This window comes from Heterodontus francisci, chromosome 2 (assembly GCF_036365525.1).
Source record: "Heterodontus francisci isolate sHetFra1 chromosome 2, sHetFra1.hap1, whole genome shotgun sequence".
NCBI lineage: Eukaryota > Metazoa > Chordata > Chondrichthyes > Heterodontiformes > Heterodontidae > Heterodontus > Heterodontus francisci.
Window position 1 is genome coordinate 182,508,252 of NC_090372.1, and position 22,811 is coordinate 182,531,062.

Here is a 22,811-nt window from a genome sequence, read left to right on the forward strand (position 1 = left end):
TTCTCCTCGACAACATTTTCTTTCTCTACTGTAAATACTGACGAAAAATATTCATTTAACGCTTCCCCCATCTCCTCTGATTCCACACACAACTTCCCACTACTATCCTTGATTGGCCCTAATCTAACTCTAGTCATTCTTTTATTCCATATATACCTATAGAAAGCCTTAGGGTTTTCTCTGATCCTATCCGCCAATGACTTCCCGTGTCCTCTCCTTGCTCTTCTTAGCTCTCCCTTTAGATCCTTCCTGGCTAGCTTGTAACTCTCAAGCGCCCTAACTGAGCCTTCACGTCTCATCCTAACATAAGCCTTCTTCTTCCTCTTGACAAGCGCTTCAACTTCTTTAGTAAACCACGGCTCCCTCGCTCGACAACTTCCTCCTTGCCTGACAGGTACATACTTATCAAGGACACGCAGTAGCTGCTCCCTGAATAAGCTCCACATTTCGATTGTGCCCATCCCCTGCAGTTTCCTTCCCCATCCTACGCATCCTAAATCTTGCCTAATCGCATCATAATTTCCTTTCCCCCAGCTATAATTCTTGCCCTGCGGTATATACCTGTCCCTGCCCATCGCTAAGGTAAACCTAACCGAATTGTGATCACTATCACCAAAGTGCTCACCTACATCTAAATCTAACACCTGGCCGGGTTCATTACCCAGTACCAAATCCAATGTGGCATCGCCCCTGGTTGGCCTGTCTACATACTGTGTCAGAAAACCCTCCTGCACACACTGGACAAAAACTGACCCATCTAAAGTACTCGAACTATAGTATTTCCAGTCAATATTTGGAAAGTTAAAGTCCCCCATAACAACTACCCTGTTACTCTCGCTCCTGTCGAGAATCATCTTCACTATCCTTTCCTCTACATCTCTGGAACTATTCGGAGGTCTATAGAAAACTCCCAACAGGGTGACCTCTCCTCTCCTGTTTCTAACCTCGGCCCATACAACCTCAGTAGACGAGTCCTCAAACGTCCTTTCTGCCGCCTTAATACTCTCCTTGATCAACAATGCCACACCCCTCCCTCTTTTACCATCTTCTCTGTTCTTACTGAAACATCTAAATCCCGGAACCTACAACATCCATTCCTGCCCCTGCTCTACCCATGTCTCCGAAATGGCCACAACATCGAGATCCCAGGTACCAACCCATGCTGCAAGCTCACCCACCTTATTCCGGATGCTCCTGGCGTTGAAGTAGACACACTTTAAACCAAGTTCTTGCTTGCCAGTGCCCTCTTGCGTCCTTGTAACCTTATCCCTGACCTCACTACTCTCAACATCCTGTACACTGGAACTACAATTTAGGTTCCCATCCCCCTGCTGAATTAGTTTAAACCCCTCCGAAGAGCACTAGCAAATCTCCCCCCCCAGGATATTGGTACCCCTCTGGTTCAGGTGAAGACCATCCTGTTTGTAGAGGCCCCACCTACCCCAGAAAGAGCCCCAATTATCCAGGAAACCAAAACCCTCCCTCCTACACCATCCCTGCAGCCACGTGTTCAACTCCTCTCTCTCCCTATTCCTCGCTTCGCTAGCACGTGGCATGGGCAACAACCCAGAGATAACAACTCTGTCTGTTCTCGCTCTAAGCTTCCACCCTAGCTCCCTGAATTTCTGCCTTAAATCCCATCTCTCTTCCTACCTATGTCGTTGGTGCATATGTGGACCACGACTTGGGGCTGCTCCCCCTCCCCCTTAAGGATCCCAAAAACACGATCCGAGACATCACGAACCCTGGCACCTGGGAGGCAACACACCAACCATGAGTCTCTCTCGTTCCCACAGAACCTCCTATCTGTTCCCCTAACTATGGAGTCCCCAATGACTAATGCTCTGCTCCTCTTCCCCCTTCCCTTCTGAGCAACAGGGACAGACTCTGTGCCAGAGACCTGTACCCCATTGCTTACCCCTGGTAAGTCCCCCCCCCCCCCAACAGTATCCAAAACGGTATACCTGTTGTTGAGGTATTTCATGACTGTTAATTCACATAGTATTCTCTTTGGACAAACACTTCATACCCTTCTCATACGGATTACACAAAGCACTTTTGCCAACAGCAGTAGACTGATTGCCTTGACACTTCTTAATCAGATCTGTCATTCATGATATACTTCTGATAGCACATTACTACATCAACAGCTTGGAGGTGTCATTCACATTCCTAAGAATGGGATCTGAAAATTTGGTACTGAGACCATAGTTTTACATTATAAAGGCAAAAACATCTTCATGGACAGGGTTCGTTGTTATTTTTGATTATTTTGTTAAGCCTATGACTGAACAATTTTTGAATAGACAATTGTTTTCTAAATATGAATATACTCACTGTATCCCATTTGGCATTCATTTTCTCTTTTTCAAATTTTGCAAACTCCCTTCTATCATGAATGATCATCAGCAATTTCCATATCAGCAACAAGGCAAGGCCTATCAAGACAATACCAGCAACCACACCAGCTACAATTGGAATGATGTCAGGTGCTTGCGGACATTCTAGATGAAAATATTAAAAACAAAGTAGTAAAAACTTCCCTTTGATGATTTAATCATTTTATATAGACAAATAAAACTTCGATTTTATGCACTTTGGGATAATTTATGTAACAGATTGTGCTGCAGGAGATATAGCTATTCTTCAGAATCAGACCAGAGTCCTCCCATCATTATTTTGTAGGCACCACCAACTAAATTCGTGCACTGAGAAATAGGGAACCCTTCAAAACCCACGAAGGTCATTCCATAGTGAATGCAATCCTACCAGCTGTTAGGGTTTGGCTGGTTTTGTATTAATTGTTACTTAATTTGAAGTGATTTATGACTTTAACCCCTTATAGGGGCTAAACCAAATCAGAAGTACATCCCTATGAATCTCCTTTAATCAGGTTCAAACCAGACAAATTCTCAGACACTTATTTGGGTCCAAAGAATTGTACTAGCTTTCCCTCAAAGGAAGAAAACCAACAGAGAATATTACCATCTTTCGGATAGCCTATTTTTAATAATTATGGCTAAATCATAAATATCCCAGATATTATATGGGTCTGGGAAGTTTCTTCAATACGCACCTCTCCACTTAGAGACAGAGAGGGTGTTCTTTGTAGTTGAATACAGAATGCTACGAGATGATTTCTTAACTTTTATAGATTTATTAATTTAACATGCAATACTCAAAAGTGGATAAGTATATCACAATATAAAATATTACTAAAAGATGCAGCACAAACTTATTTCTAACATAGAATCCAAAAGTTTAACCTTGCTAATGTTTCAGCAAAATATCTATCAAAATTTAAAGTTAACTTTTTACCTTAAATTCCCCTTAGAGAAGCATTGTTGAGGATACAACACTTCTAATCTTTTGCTTCAAAACTTCTCGTTTATACGGTTTCTGAAGTGTCATCTGACTTTTAGTATAGATGTGACCTTGCTGTGTTTGTTTATCTTCCTTCCAAAATCTATATCTTTAATTACCATTTCATGTTTCACTGAAATGCCTTTGCTGTTGAAGTTGTGAGCATTTATCTGGTCAAAATGTTTATAATTGTGTTTACTTAACCTCTCTTCCCTGTGAGTACATTCCATTTATTGTTTAATTATCTATAATTGCCCTTTCCATGGCATGCCAAAGCAACCTGCGGCGCAGACCTGTCTGCACAAACCAATTAAATTTATTACTAATTCTTACTGACAGGATACTTCAATGTGTGTGTTTATTTTCCAAACCCCTGACAAGAGACACAAATGGATTTCCCAACTTGTTTCTTGTTCATAATAGGGACCTTGAAATTTTCTAACTTTACCTTTTTAAAAGGGGAATGGCAGTGGGTTCTAAAAACTAACTATTTATTTAATCATTAATTCTAAAAGGCATAATACACTAACTATTTCCAAATTCTACTTAATTAAGCCTATTCTACCTATATTCCATCACAAGTTCTCATTCTTGAAATATTCCACATCCTTGGAATCCCTGCAATCAAGCTCACATAACATATGGGTGAATGCCTGTTTTAAGAGTACATTGACTAGATATGCAACTTATACAAAGCCTTAGCAAGTATTCTATTCTCTTCTGGCATGACTATAACCCTACATGCACTATCTAAAAATTAGATTACTTTAATGCTCACCATTGAAGCAAACTAGTTTTTATTCTAAAGAGGATTGGTTAATCTTGAAACGTACAAGATTTAGTCATTAAAATACACTTCATTTTAAACAGATATCTATACTGACTGATATCTCCATTCCTTTTACATTTTCCTCCACATACTATGTTCTTCATGAGAATGTTACCTCTTCATTAGGAGTTACAGCAGGAGTTGTGATCTTGACAAATCTGTTCTGCTGCAAGGTGCTCAACCAAAACATCGATTTATCTTTTCTACTTACAAATGATGACTGACCTGCAGTATATTTCCAACAACTAAGGTTTTTATTTCAGATGCCTAACATTTGCAATTTCCTTTTTTAAAAAAAAATTGACAAAACCTTTGCTGGCAGCTCCTGACCAATTTTATGCTGTTCTGCTCACTTTTTTTAAAATACCTTTTCAAAGCTTGACTGAAATGATCTTTGTAAACTAAGTGTTTACAATGGTAAAACACCATTCCAGTGATTTTTTTTTTTAAAGTAATGGTTAACAGCTATTAACTCTGCCAACTACCCTTTCTAGTTAGAATGACTGACACATCCCATGTTCTTCTCCCTTCTCGTTATGGTCAGTCTTATAAAAGGGCTGCGCCTTTCTTCTCCAATTCAAATGGAATATTTCCAAGCAAAACACTAACTTTGTTTTTAGAAGATGACTGACTTGCAGTGTATTTCTTGTATTTGTTGTATTTGTTGTTATTTAAAATTTGTAGCATTCCATTTAAACCACAGACTTATTAACCGTTGAGTATGCATTAAGGACAAATACAGGTCATCATCACTCTGCTTAGAACACTACAATCTCACCTGGGTTTTCAGTAACGTGAACTTCTGGAACATTCTGGTCATTAACAGAATAAGAAAAGTAGAACCAACAGTCATCCTCATCCTTCTCTTTACAATGAGCAATAGATGGAACTTGGCCTGGCTGTGGCAATTCGTCCTGCTTTTTCACCAGCTTCACTTCAAACTCACACTGATCACACGTATCTTTCTTGGGTCCTTTGTTAAAGGCTTTGCACTGAACACAATCCCTATAGAACACAGAATTGAAAATGTTGGTGTGTACAAACTTTCCAACTATAGCACTTCGAAGATTCAATTAAAGACTGGATGACTTGGATTAAGGGGCTTACATAAAGTTCACAAGAAGATTGCTTGGATCACTTTTCACAGTGAGGTATGATTTGAATACAAAAACACTCCATGAACATTAAGTAGCTTCCATTCCAAGCTACATTAGTTTCAGTATGAAAAGGAAATGTGGGTGCAGTAATAAATGAGACAAAATATAAATGACTATTCTTTTGCTTGGCCTGCATTATAAAAAAAGGGAATAAAAGCAAAATACTGCAGATGCTGGAAATCTGAAATAAAAACAAGAAATGCTGGAACCACTCAGCAGGTCTGGCAGCATCTGTGGAAAGAGAAGCAGAGTTAACGCTTCAGGTCAGTGACCCTTCTTCGGAACTAGCAAATATTAGAAATGTCAAAGGTTATAAGCAAGTGAGGTGGGGGTGGGGCAAGAGATAACAAAGGTGGTGGTGTAGATTGGACAAAGCCACATAGCTGACCAAAAGGTCATGGAGCAAAGGCAAACAATATGCTAATGGTGTGTTGAAAGACAAAGCATTAGTACAGATAGGGTGTTAATGGACTGAAGATTGAACAGCAAGTACAAACATGAAAAAAAAAACAGTGGGTAAGCAAACTGAACAAACCAAGATAAAATTAAACAAAAAAAAAATTGTAAAAAATGTAAAAAATGAATAACTAAAAATAAAAGTAAAATGGGGGGCCCATCATGCTCTGAAATTATTGAACTCAATGTTCAGTCCGGCAGGCTGTAGTGTGCTTAATCGGTAAATGAGATGCTGTTCTCGAGCTTGCGTTGATGTTCACTGGAACACTGCAGCAAGCCCAGGATAGAGATGTGAGCATGAGAGCAGGGGGGAGTGTTGAAATGGCAAGCAACCGGAAGCTCAGGGTCCTGCTTGCGGACTGAGCGGAGGTGTTCCGCAAAGCTGTCACCCAGTCTGCGTTTGGTCTCCCCAATTTAGAGACCACCACATTGTGAGCAGCGAATACAGTATACTACATTGAAAGAAGTACAAGTAAATCGCTGCTTCACCTGAAAGGAGTGTTTGGGGCCTGGGATAGTGAGGAGAGAGGAGGTAAATGGGCAGGTAGTACACCTCCTGCGATTGCAGGGGAAGATGCCATGGGACGGGGACGAGGTGGTGGGGGTAATGGAGGAGTGGATCAGGGTGCCGCGGAGGGAACGATTCCTTCGGAATGCTGACAGGGGAAGGGAGGGGAAGATGCATTTGGTAGTGGCATCATGCTGGAGGTGGCGGAAATGGCGGAGGTTGATCCTTTGGATATGGAGGCTGATGGGGTGGAAAGTGAGGACAAGGGGAACCCTATCACGGTTCTGGGAGGGAGGGGAAGGATGAGGGTAGAGGTGCGGGAAATGGGCCGGACACGGTTGAGGGCCCTGTCAACAACAGTGGGGGGGAGAATCCTCGGTTGAGGAAAAAGGAGGTCATATCAGAAGCACCGTCATGAAAGGTAGCATCATCAAAGCATCTCTCTCCACAGATGCTGGCAGACCTGAGTATTTCCAGCATTTCTTGTTATTATTATAAAAAAGGAAATGTGGTGGGCCTTATGATGAAGAAATTAAATGACTTCCCCCTAGTCTGAAAATCTAATAGCTTTGGTACTAATGAAACAAATTTGCTTTCTCAGACCAGAATACAATGCCAACATGTATTGATATAGCGGCTTTAACGTAACCCAAGGCACTTCACCGGAGTATTATAGAACAAAATATGAGACCAAGCTTCATAAGTTTAGTTTAGTTTAGAGATACAGCACTGAAACAGGCCCTTCGGCCCACCGAGTCTGTGCCGACCATCAACCACCCATATATACTAATCCTACACTTTTTCCATATTTCTACCACATCCCCACCTGTCTCTATATTTCCCTACCACCTACCTATACTAGGGGCAATTTATAATGGCCAATTTACCTATCAACCTGCAAGTCTTTTGGCTTGTGGAAGGAAACCGGAGCACCCGGAGAAAACCCACGCAGACACAGGGAGAACTTGCAAACTCCACACAGGCAGTACCCAGAATTGAACCCGGGTCGCTGGAGCTGTGAGGCTGCGGTGCTAACCACTGCGCCACCCAAGCTTTTGAGCATCTGGTCTGAGAGGTGGTAGGTTTTAAGGAGTGCCTTAAAAGGAGGAAAGCGAGGTAGAGAGGTGGAGGGAATTCCAGAGCTTAGGGTCTACGCAGCTGAAGGCACGGCCACCAGTGGTGGAGCACTTAAAATCGGGGATGCTCATGAGGCCAGAATTAGGTGAGCACAGATAGTTTGGGAGAGTTGTGGGGCTGGAGGAGATTACAGAAATAGGGAGGGGCAAGGTCATGGAAGGATTTGAAAACAAGGATGAGGATTTTAAAATCAAGATGTTGCTTGACTGAGAGCCAATGTAAGTCAGCAGGCACAGGGTTGATAGGGGAACGGGGCTTGGAGAGCTAAGACACGGGCAGTAGAGTTTTGGATTCCCTCAATTTTACGAAGGGTAGAACGTGGGACTAGCCAGGTGTGCATTGGAATAGTCAAATCTAGAGGTGACAAATGGCACGAATGAGGGTTTCAGCAACATATAAGCTGAGATAGGACAAAGTTGGTTAAAACAGCAAGCTGCATTCTAACGTATCAACTTAAAACAGACTGTCAAACAGTAAGCCAGTCCATAATTGCCAGTAAAGCATGGGTTGCATAAACATTCAACCTTAAAGCAACAGCCAAAACAGAAACTAGAAGAAAGCCATAATTATTTGTAAACACAACCTTGTACTTTTACAGTGATAACTTAGAAAATGTCTCAAGGTTAAACTTAAGGTGCCTGAAGACAGACATTGAACCAGAAAAGGAGCGATTAAACTCCTGGGTGACCAAAAGCTCGCTTGAAGAGGTAGGTTTTAACAGAGGATCTTAAAAGACAGGTTTAGCTAGAAAGCGGAACCTAAGTAACTGTCAATGATGGGGCAAAAGAGGGGAGAATGCATAGGAGGACAAAGGAATGGAGAGTCCAAGAGTTGGAGGATAAGGCTGGACAAAATTACAGAGATGGGACAATGAGATCACAAGGATTTAAAGACAAGGAAAATAATTTTAAAATAGAGATACAAGTGGACAGGTAGCCAACATACATTAGGGAGGATGGGTGAGCTGGGTTTGGGGTGGGGCAGGACTGCAGCAGCTTTTTAGATGAACCAAAATTTATGAAGCATGGGAGGTCAGTTTACAAAGCATACAAAAAGTCTGGGCAGCTGTAAGCATAATGAATGGAGAGCACGGTTCCTTTGCTACTGACTGCAAAATCTAGGCCATTATGTCCAGTAGTGACCAATCAAGTTACTTCTCATGAGAAAGAAAGCTAATGCTGCATCAGTAATGAGAGAGATATGAATGGCATTTTGTGGTAGAACCTCTCAATTTTAATTCAGCATTCTGTGACAAGCTGGAGATTCAGTGCAGTATACAGTGGATAACAACCTTAGTTTGGATATCACACTGGGAACTGAATAAAATACTTCTCCCTCAAAAGGTCTTGTATACAAGATATTCTGAAGATATTTCACCTAATGTGGACTGATTTGATCTTTATTGGTACAAATACTCATAACAGTAACTTAGTGAGTTTTAACTTTAATACCTCATTTGTAATAAACCTCAATTTTAGCCATTATCATTTTGACAGCATGGTATTTACCACTTCTGTTGCAGATAGGAGAACAAACTGGTCTTAAGGCATCCCTTGATGACTGCAAGAGCTGCTTAAAGATTCTTTAATTGAGCCATCAGTGCAACATACTAGAGAGACCTTACCTGATCCTCCAAAAAAAGTCAAAAATAATTGGAAAGAATGCAATGTTTTACCAAAAAAAACAGGGTTTTGGTATTTGGCCAGGGGGGAGGGGGGAGGTGGGGGTGGAGAAGAGAGCAGGGGTTACTCCATTATACTTCCCCTAGATTGTCCTCCCTTTTTAAACTTAATATTGAACCCTTCAAAAGGAGATTAAGCAAAACTTTCAGAACAGATGCAACATTTATGTAATACTGGATTATACACCTTTCAGTCATCCAAATACCTACTTGTGTTCTGTACAGACTCCAGGACAGGTGGGGCACATTTCACAGGCAGGTCCCTGGAATTTAGCATCAGTGCATTTGCAGCGACCACATTCACATGTACCTCTCCCATTACACATCTGTCCATTCTTTGAAACGCATGTTGAATTATCCAGGGAGCAATCACAGGCATTGCCAGAATAATTGGGGTTGCATTCACACACCCGACACTTACAGACACCATTTCCTGCAAAAGATGGTAATTCAGAAATGTTTAAGTTTATCGCCATATTTTTGCTTTACATCACCTCTTCCTCACCCTGCCCCGTTAGCATACTTATGAAACAGGACAATATTTGGTTCCGTTTGTTAAGACACTCTCTATGATAGCAGCACCTGTCTGCTGGATAGTTGAGAGAAGAGGAAGAGCGAGCATATATTGTGGATTTGCCATATGGGAAACCTAGATCTTAATATTCCTTTCTGCATTGCAATGGAATACTGAACACAATATAAAAAATTGTACAGAAGAGTGCACATGGAAAGACTTGGGCTCTCTTTATGCATTACAGTTTAAAATGGTTTTCATTGCCATAGTATATTTCTCCAAAACAATGGATATGGAAGTCCATTTTCAAGCACTTAAAACATTTTTGCAATTCAGTTTTTAAATATTATAAAAAATCTATTATGTTTTGAAGCAATAAAGGGTGCAGAAGTAATTTCCTGAATTGAGTGAACAGTACTAGAAACTCTTAGCAGCACAAGGGAGATGATATGAGGCTAAAGAAGCACAGGGTAAACAAGGCTCCAGGCTGACAATTACTTTCGAAGGTGGAGTTGACCACAGCTTGAGCTCAACACATCAAGTGTCAAATCAAGATTAGGCAACACCAAAGCACATTAGAATTGAGTAATATTCAAATGAATTGGAAGTAAAAATACATTTTTGTATGAAATACATATGCATTTATTTTATTTCCAAAATGAACACTGAATTTAAACATACCATCTGATACATTAAAGCTTTTGAAATTGTTCACCTTGTGGACTGAATAATCTAGATATGTAATGCAGTGGGTTGTGAAAGTGGCATAAGTATCTAGCCATTATAGAAGAGTGGTGTCAAACAGATTGCAAAGGAAAACAAAGACCAGTTAACCAGCATTTGGAAATATAAATTCATTGTGCTGTACACTTGCCTCCACAAATCAGTCCATTGGATCGGTCACAATTGAAGTTATCACATTCACAATATTTGCCAGAGATGATTTCATTAGGATTTTCCCTCTTTTTGCAGACACATTCCCCACAGATACAATCTCCATTGTCGCTACAGATTAGAGATGCATTATCTTTTCTACATGAAGCATCCATATCCTCACTATTTACTTCATCAGTGCTGCATTCACAAAATCGACCAATACGTCCTTTGTTACATCTGAAAATGAAGTAGTTCACATCTTCAAATTAGTGACTGAAAAATAAAGTACCAATTGATTTTAATTTAAAAAAAGCAAGCAATGTTGTTCTCATCTATTTTTTCTTCACCTTACCCCTTTGTATAATACCTGAGCCCTGTGGTTGTACAGTATTCTTATCTAGGGGCACTGGTAACAAATGGCCAAATTTTTCAGAGACCAGCAAGTATAAAGGTCAATAGCACAAACCTCTCAACTCTGGTGCTATTCAGTCATTCAGCATGTCTGCGCAGGAAAAACAGACTCATGTCGGATAATGCAAGGCCAGTTTATTTAAATAATTTTCAGGTGCTCCATTCATAATGCAGCAGGGCTGCAATTTATGGTAAAGGTGTGCAAAGGAAACCCGATCGAGCCCAAATGCCAGAGCCGGAAGTCCGACATGACCCGGCCCGAACCAGACACATGTCGTCAGGATCGGGTTGGGTAGCAGGCCTTTATCCACGTACTGATGTAAAGACCTGCTACCCAATCCGACCCCGACGGGATCAGGCGACGTGTCGGGTTCGGGCTGGGTCATGTCGGGCTTCCAGCTCCGACATTATGACTGAGGTCAGATTTCCTTTGCACACCTTTAATTTATGGTACCCACATAGTGCCAGACAGTTTTCTGGCATTTTGAAGAGGAACAGCTGCTAGTAAGACACAAGCGCATCGGGAGTACCATTTGAATAACTTTCAAATTTGGACTACCCCTAGCTTAGTGCAGGTCACCCACATTGGGGTGCCCTGGGCTCCTCAGGCACATTACAGACTTAAGTCTTTATCCCCAACATTCCAAGGTATACTGGGTGCCAGTAAATGCCACAGATTTAAGTACAGGGCATTGCCCAATTGTACCAGAATTAAAAGTACAGTATTAACTTATGCAGTTGGTGGATTTACAATAATAAGCTATGAAGAATTACCAAACCAAATCACAGCTCTATAAATTGCAACACTGCATTAGAATAATTCCTCTACTTTCTTGCAACTCAAATTACTGCCTCTTCCCTGAAAAGAAGATTAGTTCTGGACAAAATAAGCAGCTCTACCTTGAGCAAGACAGGTTAGTGTTTCAGGTGTGATCCTTTGTCCTTCTGAAGAGCAGTCTCACCCAAAATATTAACCCACTTCCCCTCCAAATGCTTGTTCGTTTGTGCATTGCCAGTTTTTCTTGCCATCTTAAACTAAAGTGTTCAATTCTGCACCACCAACATTACTCACCTTGAGCAAAATAATTCATAAGAAAAATCGCCCTTAAAGACAAACTGCGACAAATAACATGTTTTACCATTAATTCCCTACTTTAAGTTCACCTACCTAGGCTCAACTATCACCAGTAACCTGTCTCTAGATGCAGAAATCAACAAGCGCATGGGAAAAGCTTCCACTGCTATGTCCAGACTGGCCAAGAGAGTGTGGGAAAATGGCGCACTGACACGGAACACAAAAGTCCGAGTGTATCAAGCCTGTGTCCTCAGTACCTTGCTCTACGGCAGCGAGGCCTGGACAACGTATGTCAGCCAAGAGCGACGTCTCAATTCATTCCATCTTCGCTGCCTCCGGAGAATACTTGGCATCAGGTGGCAGGACCGTATCTCCACCACAGAAGTCCTCGAGGCAGCCAACACCCCCAGCTTATACACGCTACTGAGTCAGCGGCGCCTGAGATGGCTTGGCCACGTGAGCCGCGTGGAAGATGGCAGGATCCCCAAAGACACATTGTACAGCGAGCTCGCCACTGGTATCAGACCCACCGGCCGACCATGTCTCCGCTTTAAAGACGTCTGCAAACGCGACATGAAGTCCTGTGACATTGATCACAAGTCGTGGGAGTCAGTTGCCAGCGTTCGCCAGAGCTGGCGGGCAGCCATAAAGGCGGGGCTAAAGTGTGGCGAGTCGAAGAGACTTAGCAGTTGGCAGGAAAAAAGACAGAAGCGCAAGGGGAGAGCCAACTGTGTAACAGCCCCGACAAACAAATTTTTCTGCAGCACCTGTGGAAGAGTCTGTCACTCTAGAATTGGCCTTAATAGCCACTCCAGGCGCTGCTCCACACACCACTGACCACCTCCAGGCGCTTACCCATTGTCTCTCGAGATAAGGAGGCCAAAGAAGAATAGCAGTACATTTTGCTGAAAAATCAAAATATCTTGAATCCAACATTGTAGTACTTAAATAACAAAGGTGACAATAGAAACATTAAAAATCCATATTTTACTGAGTTTTTATTCACTACTATACCTATGGCAAGGATACACACTCTTAATTAATTTCTGAGCAAACTGATCACCTACCTGCAGGCTCCACATTCAAATGTTCCATTACCCTGGTGACAATCTGGGCTATTAGGGATTCCCTTTTTATGGCACTCACATTCACAAACAAACTCTAGAGCAACTTCTACCTTCTCATTAAATCCCAGAGGTTTGATCTGAATAGTTGCCTTCTCTCCATTATTTGGGCATTGTTTTGCTGTGATACTTATGTTGAAGCTCACCTAAAAGGAAAGAGAGACTTTTAGATATAAAGAAAGCTTATTTTCTTTCTTAGATACTTCTAATTCAGGTACTACTGCAGATTGCTTCAATGAAAAGATATTAGTTTGCACAGCTTTGGACGTGATGAGGACCTGATTTCAGCCCCGTTGCCATCACAGGGCTTGGGGAGGGGTGGTGGCAGGGTAGAAAAAGAGAGACAGGTGAAGTGACTACTTACTGTAGTATGTTCACACATTTTCTAGTTAGCATGTTTGCAGAGTTCTAAAAGCCAGCAGAGTTAAGTGCATGGCATGTGTTGGTTGGGGAGGAGAAAAAGAAAGATGAGATTATTTCCAGGACAAAACTAGTAGTTTGCATTGGACAAGACTAATTTCATTTCTGTATTAGCTGCATAGCGGTGTTCAGCATTTTCTTAGAACAATTGTGCAGCAGAATTGTTCCATTCAAACCAGACCCACCTTCACAACAAACCTGCTTGAGAAAAGGGATTGTATCACTACAAATAGTTTTCATTTTTCATAGTGAACTCAAGTTTTAAAGGATTTTAATTTTTTTTCCCAACATGCACTTTATTAAATTTGCGATTTTTCATATTCTGTAAAGTGAGCAAGGTCAGTTGTAGGGAATGAAAACCTTCTATTATAGCAGACAATATTTCAAGGAAAGATATAGCACTAAGGTGCAGAAATTACTCAGATGCAGAATAAAGCTCCCTTAATTTTACCTCAGTCCTAACTTCAGAAAAGCTCTTTCACACTAACCATTCAACAGCTTCTTGGCAAGATATCAATTTAGTGGCAAATTAGGGCACATCAGTACTTGAGCCCAGATCAATAGGAGCTGGTTAGAAACTAGCCAAATTCATTGAATACAGGCCTTCTACAGCAAGCACAGAATACATTATAACCAACAAGAAAGATTTTCATCCCAATGTTCTGGACTGGATTTGCAACTAAATATACTTAACTGGAGGAGAGTTAATTTCAGCAAATTGAGCAGGGATCGGACCTGGGTAAAATAGACTCAAAGACTGGAAGGCAGCAATGGGCAGCCTTTAAAGTGGAGATGGTTTGTGTACAGACTAGCTACATTCCCACAAGAGGGAAAGGGAGTTTAGAGTTTAGTTTAGAGATACAGCACTGAAACAGGCCCTTCGGCCCACCGAGTCTGTGCCAACCATCAACCACCCATTTATACTAATCCTACACTAATCCCATATTCCTACCACATCCCCACCTGTCCCTATATTCCCCTGCCACCTACCTACACTAGGGGCAATTTATAATGGCCAATTTACCTATCAACCTGCAAGTCTTTGGCATGTGGGAGGAAACCGGAGCACCCGGAGGAAACCCACACAGTCACAGGGAGAACTTGCAAACTCCACACAGGCAGTACCCAGAATTGAACCCGGGTCGCTGGAGCTGTGAGGCTGCGGTGCTAACCACTGCGCCACTGTGCTGCCCTGGTGTCAAAAGAGTTAGTGTAGGATGGACCAGAAAAGGGGAGCAGACGATGGATGTCAGCTTGATAATACAAAGGGGAATCAGACTTAATATAAAAAGTACAGCCAAGAAGCGAAAGAGAAATAAAAGGGATGGAGACAGTGCGAGAATAGATTGGTGGCTAACAAAAGGGAATTCAAAGGTCTTCTATAGGCATATTAACAGGAAAAAGATTGTGCCTTGTGCCAGAGGAGCAGTGGGGTCAATTAGGGACCAAAATGGAGATATATTGGTGGAGAAAGAAGGCATGGCTGAAAACTAAATCAGTACTTTGCATCAATGCTTACCAAGAGGACTTTGCCAAAGCTATGGTAGATGAGGTTGTTGCCAGGATAGTGGATGAGATTAAAAAAAAAAGATAGAGGTGGTACTGGAAAGGCTGGCAGAACTTAAAAGTCATCGAGTCTGGATGGGCCACATCTTAGGTTGCTGAGGGAAGTAAGGGTAGAAATTGCAAAAGTACTAGCCACAATCTTCCTTAGATACAGGGGTGCTGCCAAAGGACTGGAGGATGGCAAACGTTATACACTTGTTTGAAAAAAGGGATGAAGGATAAACCTGGCAATTACAAGCCAGTTTAATGGTAGTGTGGAAGAAAACGAATAGCCACTTGGACAAGGACTAAAACAAATTTGTTTGACTAACTTGACAGTTTTTTTGATGAGGCAACTGAGAGGGTGGATGAGGGAAGTGCAGTTGATGCTGCATATATGGACTTTCAAAAGGTGTCTGATAAAGTACCACATATTGGGCTTCAATTTTGATGACAAACCCATGAGATAGAAGAGCCAGTAGTAGGATGGATACAAAATTGGTTAAGGGTTAGAAAACAGTTGTGGTGAATGGCTGTTTTTCAGACTTGAGGGAGGTATATAGTGGAGTTCCCCAAGGTTCAGTACTAGGATTACCGCTGCTTGTATTCAACATTAATGACTTGGACTTAGGGGTACAGAGCACAATTTTGAAATCTGCAGATGACACAAAACTTGGAAGTACAGTAAACAAGTGAAGATACTAATAGACTTCAAGAGGACATAGACAGGCTGGTGGAATGCATGGAAACATGGCAGATGAAATTCAACACTAAAGTGTGAAGCGATACATTTTGGTTCCAAGAATGAGGAGAGAGGATATATGTTAAATGGTACAATTTTAAAACAGATACAAGCAGCACCCCTTGGAGTGCTTGCGCAGAAATCTGTTAACGTGTCCTGCCACCTTCAAAACAGCAAGTAAAGCGTATGGAATCCTGGGATTTATGAATAGAGGCATGGAGTACAAAAGCTAGGAAGTTATGTTATACTTATATAAAACACTAATTCGGGCCCAGCTGTAGTACTGTGCCCAATTCTGGATACCACACTTTAGGAAGAACATGAAGGCTTTGGAGAGGGTACAGAATAGATTTACTAGCATGGTTCTAGGGATGAGGGATTAGTTATCTGGACAGTGTGGAGAAGCTGGGGTTGCTCTCCTTAGAGCAGAACGGGCCAAGGGTTTAGATAGAATAAATAAAAAGAGAACCTGTTTCTAACGGCTGAGGGTTGAAAGCTAAAGGACATAGATTTAAGGTAATTGTCAAAAGAAGAGTCCACATGAGGGAAAACATTTTTGCAGTTAGGATTTGGAATACACTGTCTGATAGGGTGGTGAATACAGAGTCAATGGTTGTCTTCAAAACGGAACTGCAGAAATACTTGGAGAGAAATTGCAGATATGGGGAAAGAGCAGGGGAGCAGGACTAACTGGATTGCTCTTCGAAAGAGCTGGCACAAACTCGATGGGCCAACTAGCCTCCTTCTGTACTGTACTACTCAATGATTCTAAATCCTAGAGTTAAAATCCCAGTGTTTAACCAACTGTACCTCCCAGCCCCCAGGTCTGCTGGTCAATCGTCAAATTCTCTTATTCAGTTCCAAATAAGAAGTGCAGCAACAAAACCTTATCATTCTTCAGGCAGTGTTGCAAAACCGAAGAAACTTTTTATAACTTAACAGCATTGCTACAGAAAAAAACAAAAATAGCTGCACAGTATGTTGCCCCAACGGCCTTGCACATAATGGGAACACCCAATGTAGTATTAAAGTATACAAACCAGAAGCAAGCAACTGATTGACTAGATCTTACCTCATCGCCAATTTGAATGCCTGAACACTTCCTGCCATTTTCCCCTGTATGAACTGTATTATTTTTACAGTAGGCTGTATAATGGATTGACACTCCTTCTGGCAATTTGCTGTTCTCCAGGATAACCTCAGAAGACAAAGCCTGTTAAAAAAGAAAGTGTCGCTATCATATCTGTAAGTATTGGAGTGGTAAAGCCGATTAAATTTTGATGCAAGGGTCAACTGAATGGTCAGTACTTACGTGATAAGCATCAAGGATCAGCTTGATTACATTACTGGAGTTTGATGACAGAACACCCACTTCAGATTTTGGAATGAGATCATGGAGTGCCTATTAAAAAGAGCAACAATGTTAAATGCAAGTTATGAAATGGCAATACTAATTGCTAAGTTACCAAATGTTTTTGCTTTAAATAAAGCATTAACCGGAGGTCATTTCTGCCTTTTCCGTTGGTTCAGATGAATGGGAAAAACCCTAAAAAGGGATTGTGTGAATTCCAAAATAACTGAAATATAATTTAGAAGAGTTATGTGCTCTAATTCCATTCTCCAAATGGAAACCTAATCCAAAATACTATAATCTTGAAAGTAACTGAGGTTAAGAGGTGAACACATGAGCAGAAATGGAATAGAGGGAAGTACCAGGAACTAAATATTTAATAAATTGTAACTGCACTCAGTTATGAACACAAGAAATGGGAGCTGGAGTTGACCATAGTGGCCCTCGAGCTTGCTCTGCCATTTAATAAGATAATGGCTGATCCTTGACCTCAACTCCACTTTCCCACCTGATTCTCCTATCCCCTGGAACTCAAAAATCTATCAATCTCAGCCTTGAATATACTCAACAACTGAGAATTCACAACTCTCCAGTGAAGTAATCAAATGTCCTTTAGGGAAGGAAATCTGCTGTCCTTACCTGGTCTGGCCTACATGTGACTCCAGACCCACAGCAATGTGGCTAACTCTTACATGCCCTCTGAAATGGCCGAGCAAGCCACTCAGTTGTATCTAACCGCTACGAAGTCTATAAAAAGGAATGAAACCGGACGGACCACCCGGCATCGACCTAGGCACCGGAAACGACAACGGCAAACCCAGCCCCGTCGACCCTGCAAAGTCTTCCTTACTAACATCTGGGGGCTTGTGCCAAAGTTGGGAGAGCTGTCCCACAGACTAGTCAAGCAACAGACTGACAGTCATACTCACGGAATCATACCTAACAGACAATGTCCCAGACACTGCCATCACCATCCCCGGGTACGTCCTGTCCCACCGGCAAGACAGACCCAGCAGAGGTGGTGGCACAGTGGTATACAGTAGGGAGGGAGTTTCCCCTGGGAGTCCGCAACATCGACTCCGGACCTCATGAAGTCTCATGGCACCAGGTTAAATATGGGCCAGGTAACCTCCTACTGATTACCACCTACCGCCCTCCCTCAGCTGATGACTCAGTACTCCTCCATGTTGAACAGCACTTGGAGGAAGCACTGAGGGTGGCAAGGGCACAAAATGTACTCTGGGTGGGGGACTTCAATGTCCATCACCAAGAGTGGCTCGGTAGCACCACTACTGACCGAGCTGGCCGAGTCCTAAAAGGACATGGCTGCTAGACTGGGTCTGCGGCAGGTGGTGGAGGAACCAACACGAGGGAAGAACATACTCGACCTCGTCCTCACCAATCTGCTTGCCGCGGATGCATCTGTCCATGACAGTATTGGTAGGAGTGACCACCGCACAGTCCTTGTGGAGACGAAGTCCCGCCTTCACATTGAGGATACCGTCCACCGTGCTGTGTGGCACTACCACCGTGCTGAATGGGATAGATTTCGAACGGATCTAGCAATGCAAAACTGGGCATCCATGAGGCGCTGTGGGCCATCAGCAGCAGCAGAATTGTACTCAACCACAATCTGTAACCTCATGGCCCGGCATATCCCCCACTCTACCATTACCATCAAGCCAGGAGACCAACCCTGGTTCAATGAAGAATGCAGGAGGGATGCCAGAAGCAGCACCAGGCATACCTCAAAATGAGGTGTCAACCTGGTGAAGCTACAACCCAGGACTACTTGCATGCCAAGCTGCGTAAGCAGCATGCGATAGACAGAGCTAAGCGATCCCATAACCAACGGATCAGATCTAAGCTCTGCAGTCCTGCCACATCCAGCCGTGAATGGTGGACAATTAAACAACTAACTGGAGGAGGTGGCTCCACAAATATCCCCATCCTCAATGATGGGGGAGCCCAGCACATCAGTGCGAAAGATAAAGCTGAAGCATTTGCAACAATCTTCAGCCAGACGTGCCGAGTTGATGATCCATCTCGGCCTCCTCCTGAAGTCCCCAGCATCACAGATGCCAAACTTCAGCCAATTCGATTCACTCCACGTGATATCAAGAAACGACTGAAGGCACTGGATACTGCAAAAGCTATGGGCCCTAACAATATTCCGGCAATAGTACTGAAGACCTGTGCTCCAGAACTTGCCGCGCCCCTAGCCAAGCTGTTCCATGACAGCTACAACACTGGCATCTACCCCGCAACGTGGAAAATTGCCCAGGTATGTCCTGTACACAAAAAGCATGACAAATCCAACCCGGCCAACTACCGCCCCATCAGTCTACTCTCAATCATCAGTAAAGTGATGGAAGGTGTCATCAACAGTGCCATCAAGCGGCACTTGCTTAGCAACAACCTGCTCAGTGATGCTCAGCTCCTGACCTCATTACAGCTTTGGTTCAAACATGGACAAAAGAGCTGAACTCAAGAGGTGAGGTGAGAGTGACTGCCCTTGACATCAAGGCAGCATTTGACCGAGTATGGCATCAAGGAGCCCTAGCAAAACTGAGTTCAATGGGAATCAGAAGGAAAACCCTCCGCTGGCTGGAGTGATACCTAGCGCAAAGGAAGATGGTTGTGGTTGTTGGAGGTCAATCATCTGAACTCCACGACATCACTGCAGGAGTACCTCAGGGTAGTGTCCTAGGCCCAACCATCTTCAGCTGCCTCATCAATGACCTTCCTTCAATCAGAAGGTCAGAAGTGGGGATGTTCGCTGATGATTGCACAATGTTCAGCACCATTCGCAACTCCTCAGATACTGAAGCAGTCTGTGTAGAAATGCAGCAAGACTTGGACAATATCCAGGCTTGGGCTGATAAGTGGCAAGTAACATTCGCGCCACACAAGTGCCAGGCAATGAACATCTCCAACAAAAGAGAATCTAACCATCGCCCCTTGACATTCAACGGCATTACCATCGCTGAGTCCCCCACTATCAACATCCTAGGGGCTACCATCGACCAAAAACTGAATTGGAGTAGCCATATAAATACCGTGGCGACAAGAGCAGGTCAGAGGCTAGGAATTCTGAGGCGAGTGACTCACCTCCTGACTCCCCAAAGCCTGTCCACAATCTACAAGGCACAAGTCAGGAGTGTGATGGAATACTCTCCACTTGCCTGGATGGGTGCAGCTCCAACAACACTCAAGAAGCTCGACACCATCCAGGACAAAGCGGCCCGCTTGATTGGCACCCTATTTACAAACATTCACTCCCTCCACCACCGATGCACTGTGGCAGCAGTGTGTACCATCTGCAAGATGCACTGCAGCAATGCACCAAGGCTCCTTCCACAGCACCTTCCAAACCCGCGACCTCCACCAACTAGAAGGACAAGGGCAGCAAATACATGGGAACACCACCACCTGCAAGCTCCCCTCCAAGTCACACACCACCCTGACTTGGAACTATATCGCCGTTCCTTCACTGTCGCTGGGTCAAAATCCTGGAACTCCCTTCCTAACAGCACTGTGGGTGTACCTACCCCACATGGACTGCAGCGGTTCAAGAAGGCAGCTCACCACCACCTTCTCAAGGGCAATTAGTGATGGGCAATAAATGCTGGCCTGGCCAGCGACGCCCACATCCCGTGAATGAATTAAAAAAAAAGTAATTGCTCACCTCAGTTCGAATTGGTCATCCCCTTATCCTGAGACTATGCCCCCTAGTCCTAGACTCTTCAGCCAGGGGAAAAAAAAATAGTCTTTCAGCATCGACCTGTCAAGTCCTTATTCTTCTAAACTCCACAGAGTTAAAGGCTCATTCTATTCCATCTTTCCTCATAGGACAACCTTCTCATCCCAGAAGTCAATCTAGTGAACCTGCATTGCACCCCCTCCAGGGCAAGTACATCCCTCCTTAGGTACAGAGATCAAAACTGTGAGCCAGCAAAATTAATGACAATCAGACTAAAGCACACAAAATTTAAAAAATAATTTCCCATTAGCAGTACAGTTCAGCATTCCATTGCTTTGTTGCAATTTCATAACACAAGAACATTTCAAGTAAGCTTACACTTTATAATTTTAGTTTTGGATAATTAGAGATACAGAACCTTTTTTGTCCCCCAATGTACACTATTCACAACTGTATTGAATTTCAACTACCACAGTTCTGCCCATTTAGATTTTAACCTGCACATTTTTAGATCCTTGGTTACCTCTAACTGAACTACTACCTCCTTTAGTTTTGTCTATGAACCTGGCTAACTTGCACTGAACTGAAGCTCTGTCTGCTATTACCATTGGTTTGGATGAATGGAATGCACTGAACAAAAAAGAAAATGCATTAATTCCAAGCTGAGGTAAGCACAGAGCCCACTACATTTTGCAGTGCTGACAGTACTGCCCTAACTAGTAGCTGATGTTCCTTTTGTGCGTCAATTTTCTACCCATTTTTGGATTTTACCCTGAATTTCAACCACTTAAAAACATATCTAATTGCCTTTCATTTAGAAGTCTGTCAAAGATTTTCAAGAAGTAGACCATATCACAAAGCTTGGAAGAATGGAAAATACCCTACGAGACTACTTGAATAGTCGGGAATCACTCCAATGCCCTCATCAATACCTGCATCAACAAACCACCAAAAGGATTAACTGGTCACTCATCTGATTTATTAGTGAAACCATGTGTGTAAATTGCTTATGCAGTAATGACCATAATTGAAGAAAACAATTTATTAGCTCTAACGTGCTTTAGAACAGCCTGAAAAATGTATTAAGGTACTACATAAACATAAGCGTTTCTTCCACAATATTACTTCTCCACCATCCCACCCCACCCCAAAACCATAAAGTATGATATCTAAACATTAAATCCTACTGCCAGGTACACTCTGTGGTTAAATGGCAATAATAAGCATGTTTTTAGACCATCTTTTGCATCTCAGATTCTGGAAGAATTATAATTCTGTACTGATGCATACAAAATATAGCTGTGTTATAGTTCTGAAATTTCCTATGTATTTGGAAGCACTTACCTTGTACACACTCTTAAATTCTTCTGTAACAGCAAAAATAGGCTGAATATTATTGTCACTAAGTTTTTGCACCAAATGAGCAATGGATGGATAATCCTGTCGACAAAATTTCAGAATTTCAGCTGATTTGACACTTAACAAATTGCACTATTTCACAAAGTATTCTAAAGGCAGGCTGAAGAATTAATTATTTAAAGCTAAACACTCGCAAGATCAATACTGCCAAGATCAAATAGCAAACTTACAAAATGATCACTCATGGTGTAGAGACCCTGTGTATCAAGATGGCAATTACCATCATTTGGTAGAACAATGCCACCTAGTTTACCATCTCCAGCAAAGTGAAATCCTGCATCTGTAGAAAACACGAGCAATCGAGTGACATTTCGCCAGCCAATTTTGTCCTGTGAAAAGAGAATAATTAAGTGGTGTCCCAAATCACTTCCTTCTGTGCTGTAACCTTGCATAGTACTTTTAAGAATAGATTTACTTGAGAAAAAGTAGTGTGGGTGGAGACAAATGGCACAAATGAAAGTAACAAAAGCACGCTAAATGTAAAAGGAGAGTATGATGAG

At 42.5% G+C, this 22,811-nt stretch overlaps 1 protein-coding gene across 1 annotated transcript in view; it reads right to left on the minus strand.

Moving 5' to 3' along the window:
- The window catches only part of LOC137349188 (integrin beta-1-like), a 126,184-nt gene that overhangs the window by 16,408 nt on the left and 86,965 nt on the right, over nt 1-22,811 (minus strand). Inside the window, exons 7-15 of the mRNA XM_068014616.1 lie at nt 22,482-22,640; nt 22,237-22,332; nt 17,151-17,240; nt 16,911-17,051; nt 13,075-13,277; nt 10,520-10,758; nt 9,342-9,564; nt 4,971-5,197; nt 2,338-2,504 (exon numbers count right to left, since the gene is read on the minus strand). Of these exons, the coding sequence (XP_067870717.1) occupies nt 2,338-2,504; nt 4,971-5,197; nt 9,342-9,564; nt 10,520-10,758; nt 13,075-13,277; nt 16,911-17,051; nt 17,151-17,240; nt 22,237-22,332; nt 22,482-22,640 (1,545 nt within the window). The remainder of the gene's footprint in view (nt 1-2,337; nt 2,505-4,970; nt 5,198-9,341; nt 9,565-10,519; nt 10,759-13,074; nt 13,278-16,910; nt 17,052-17,150; nt 17,241-22,236; nt 22,333-22,481; nt 22,641-22,811) is intronic.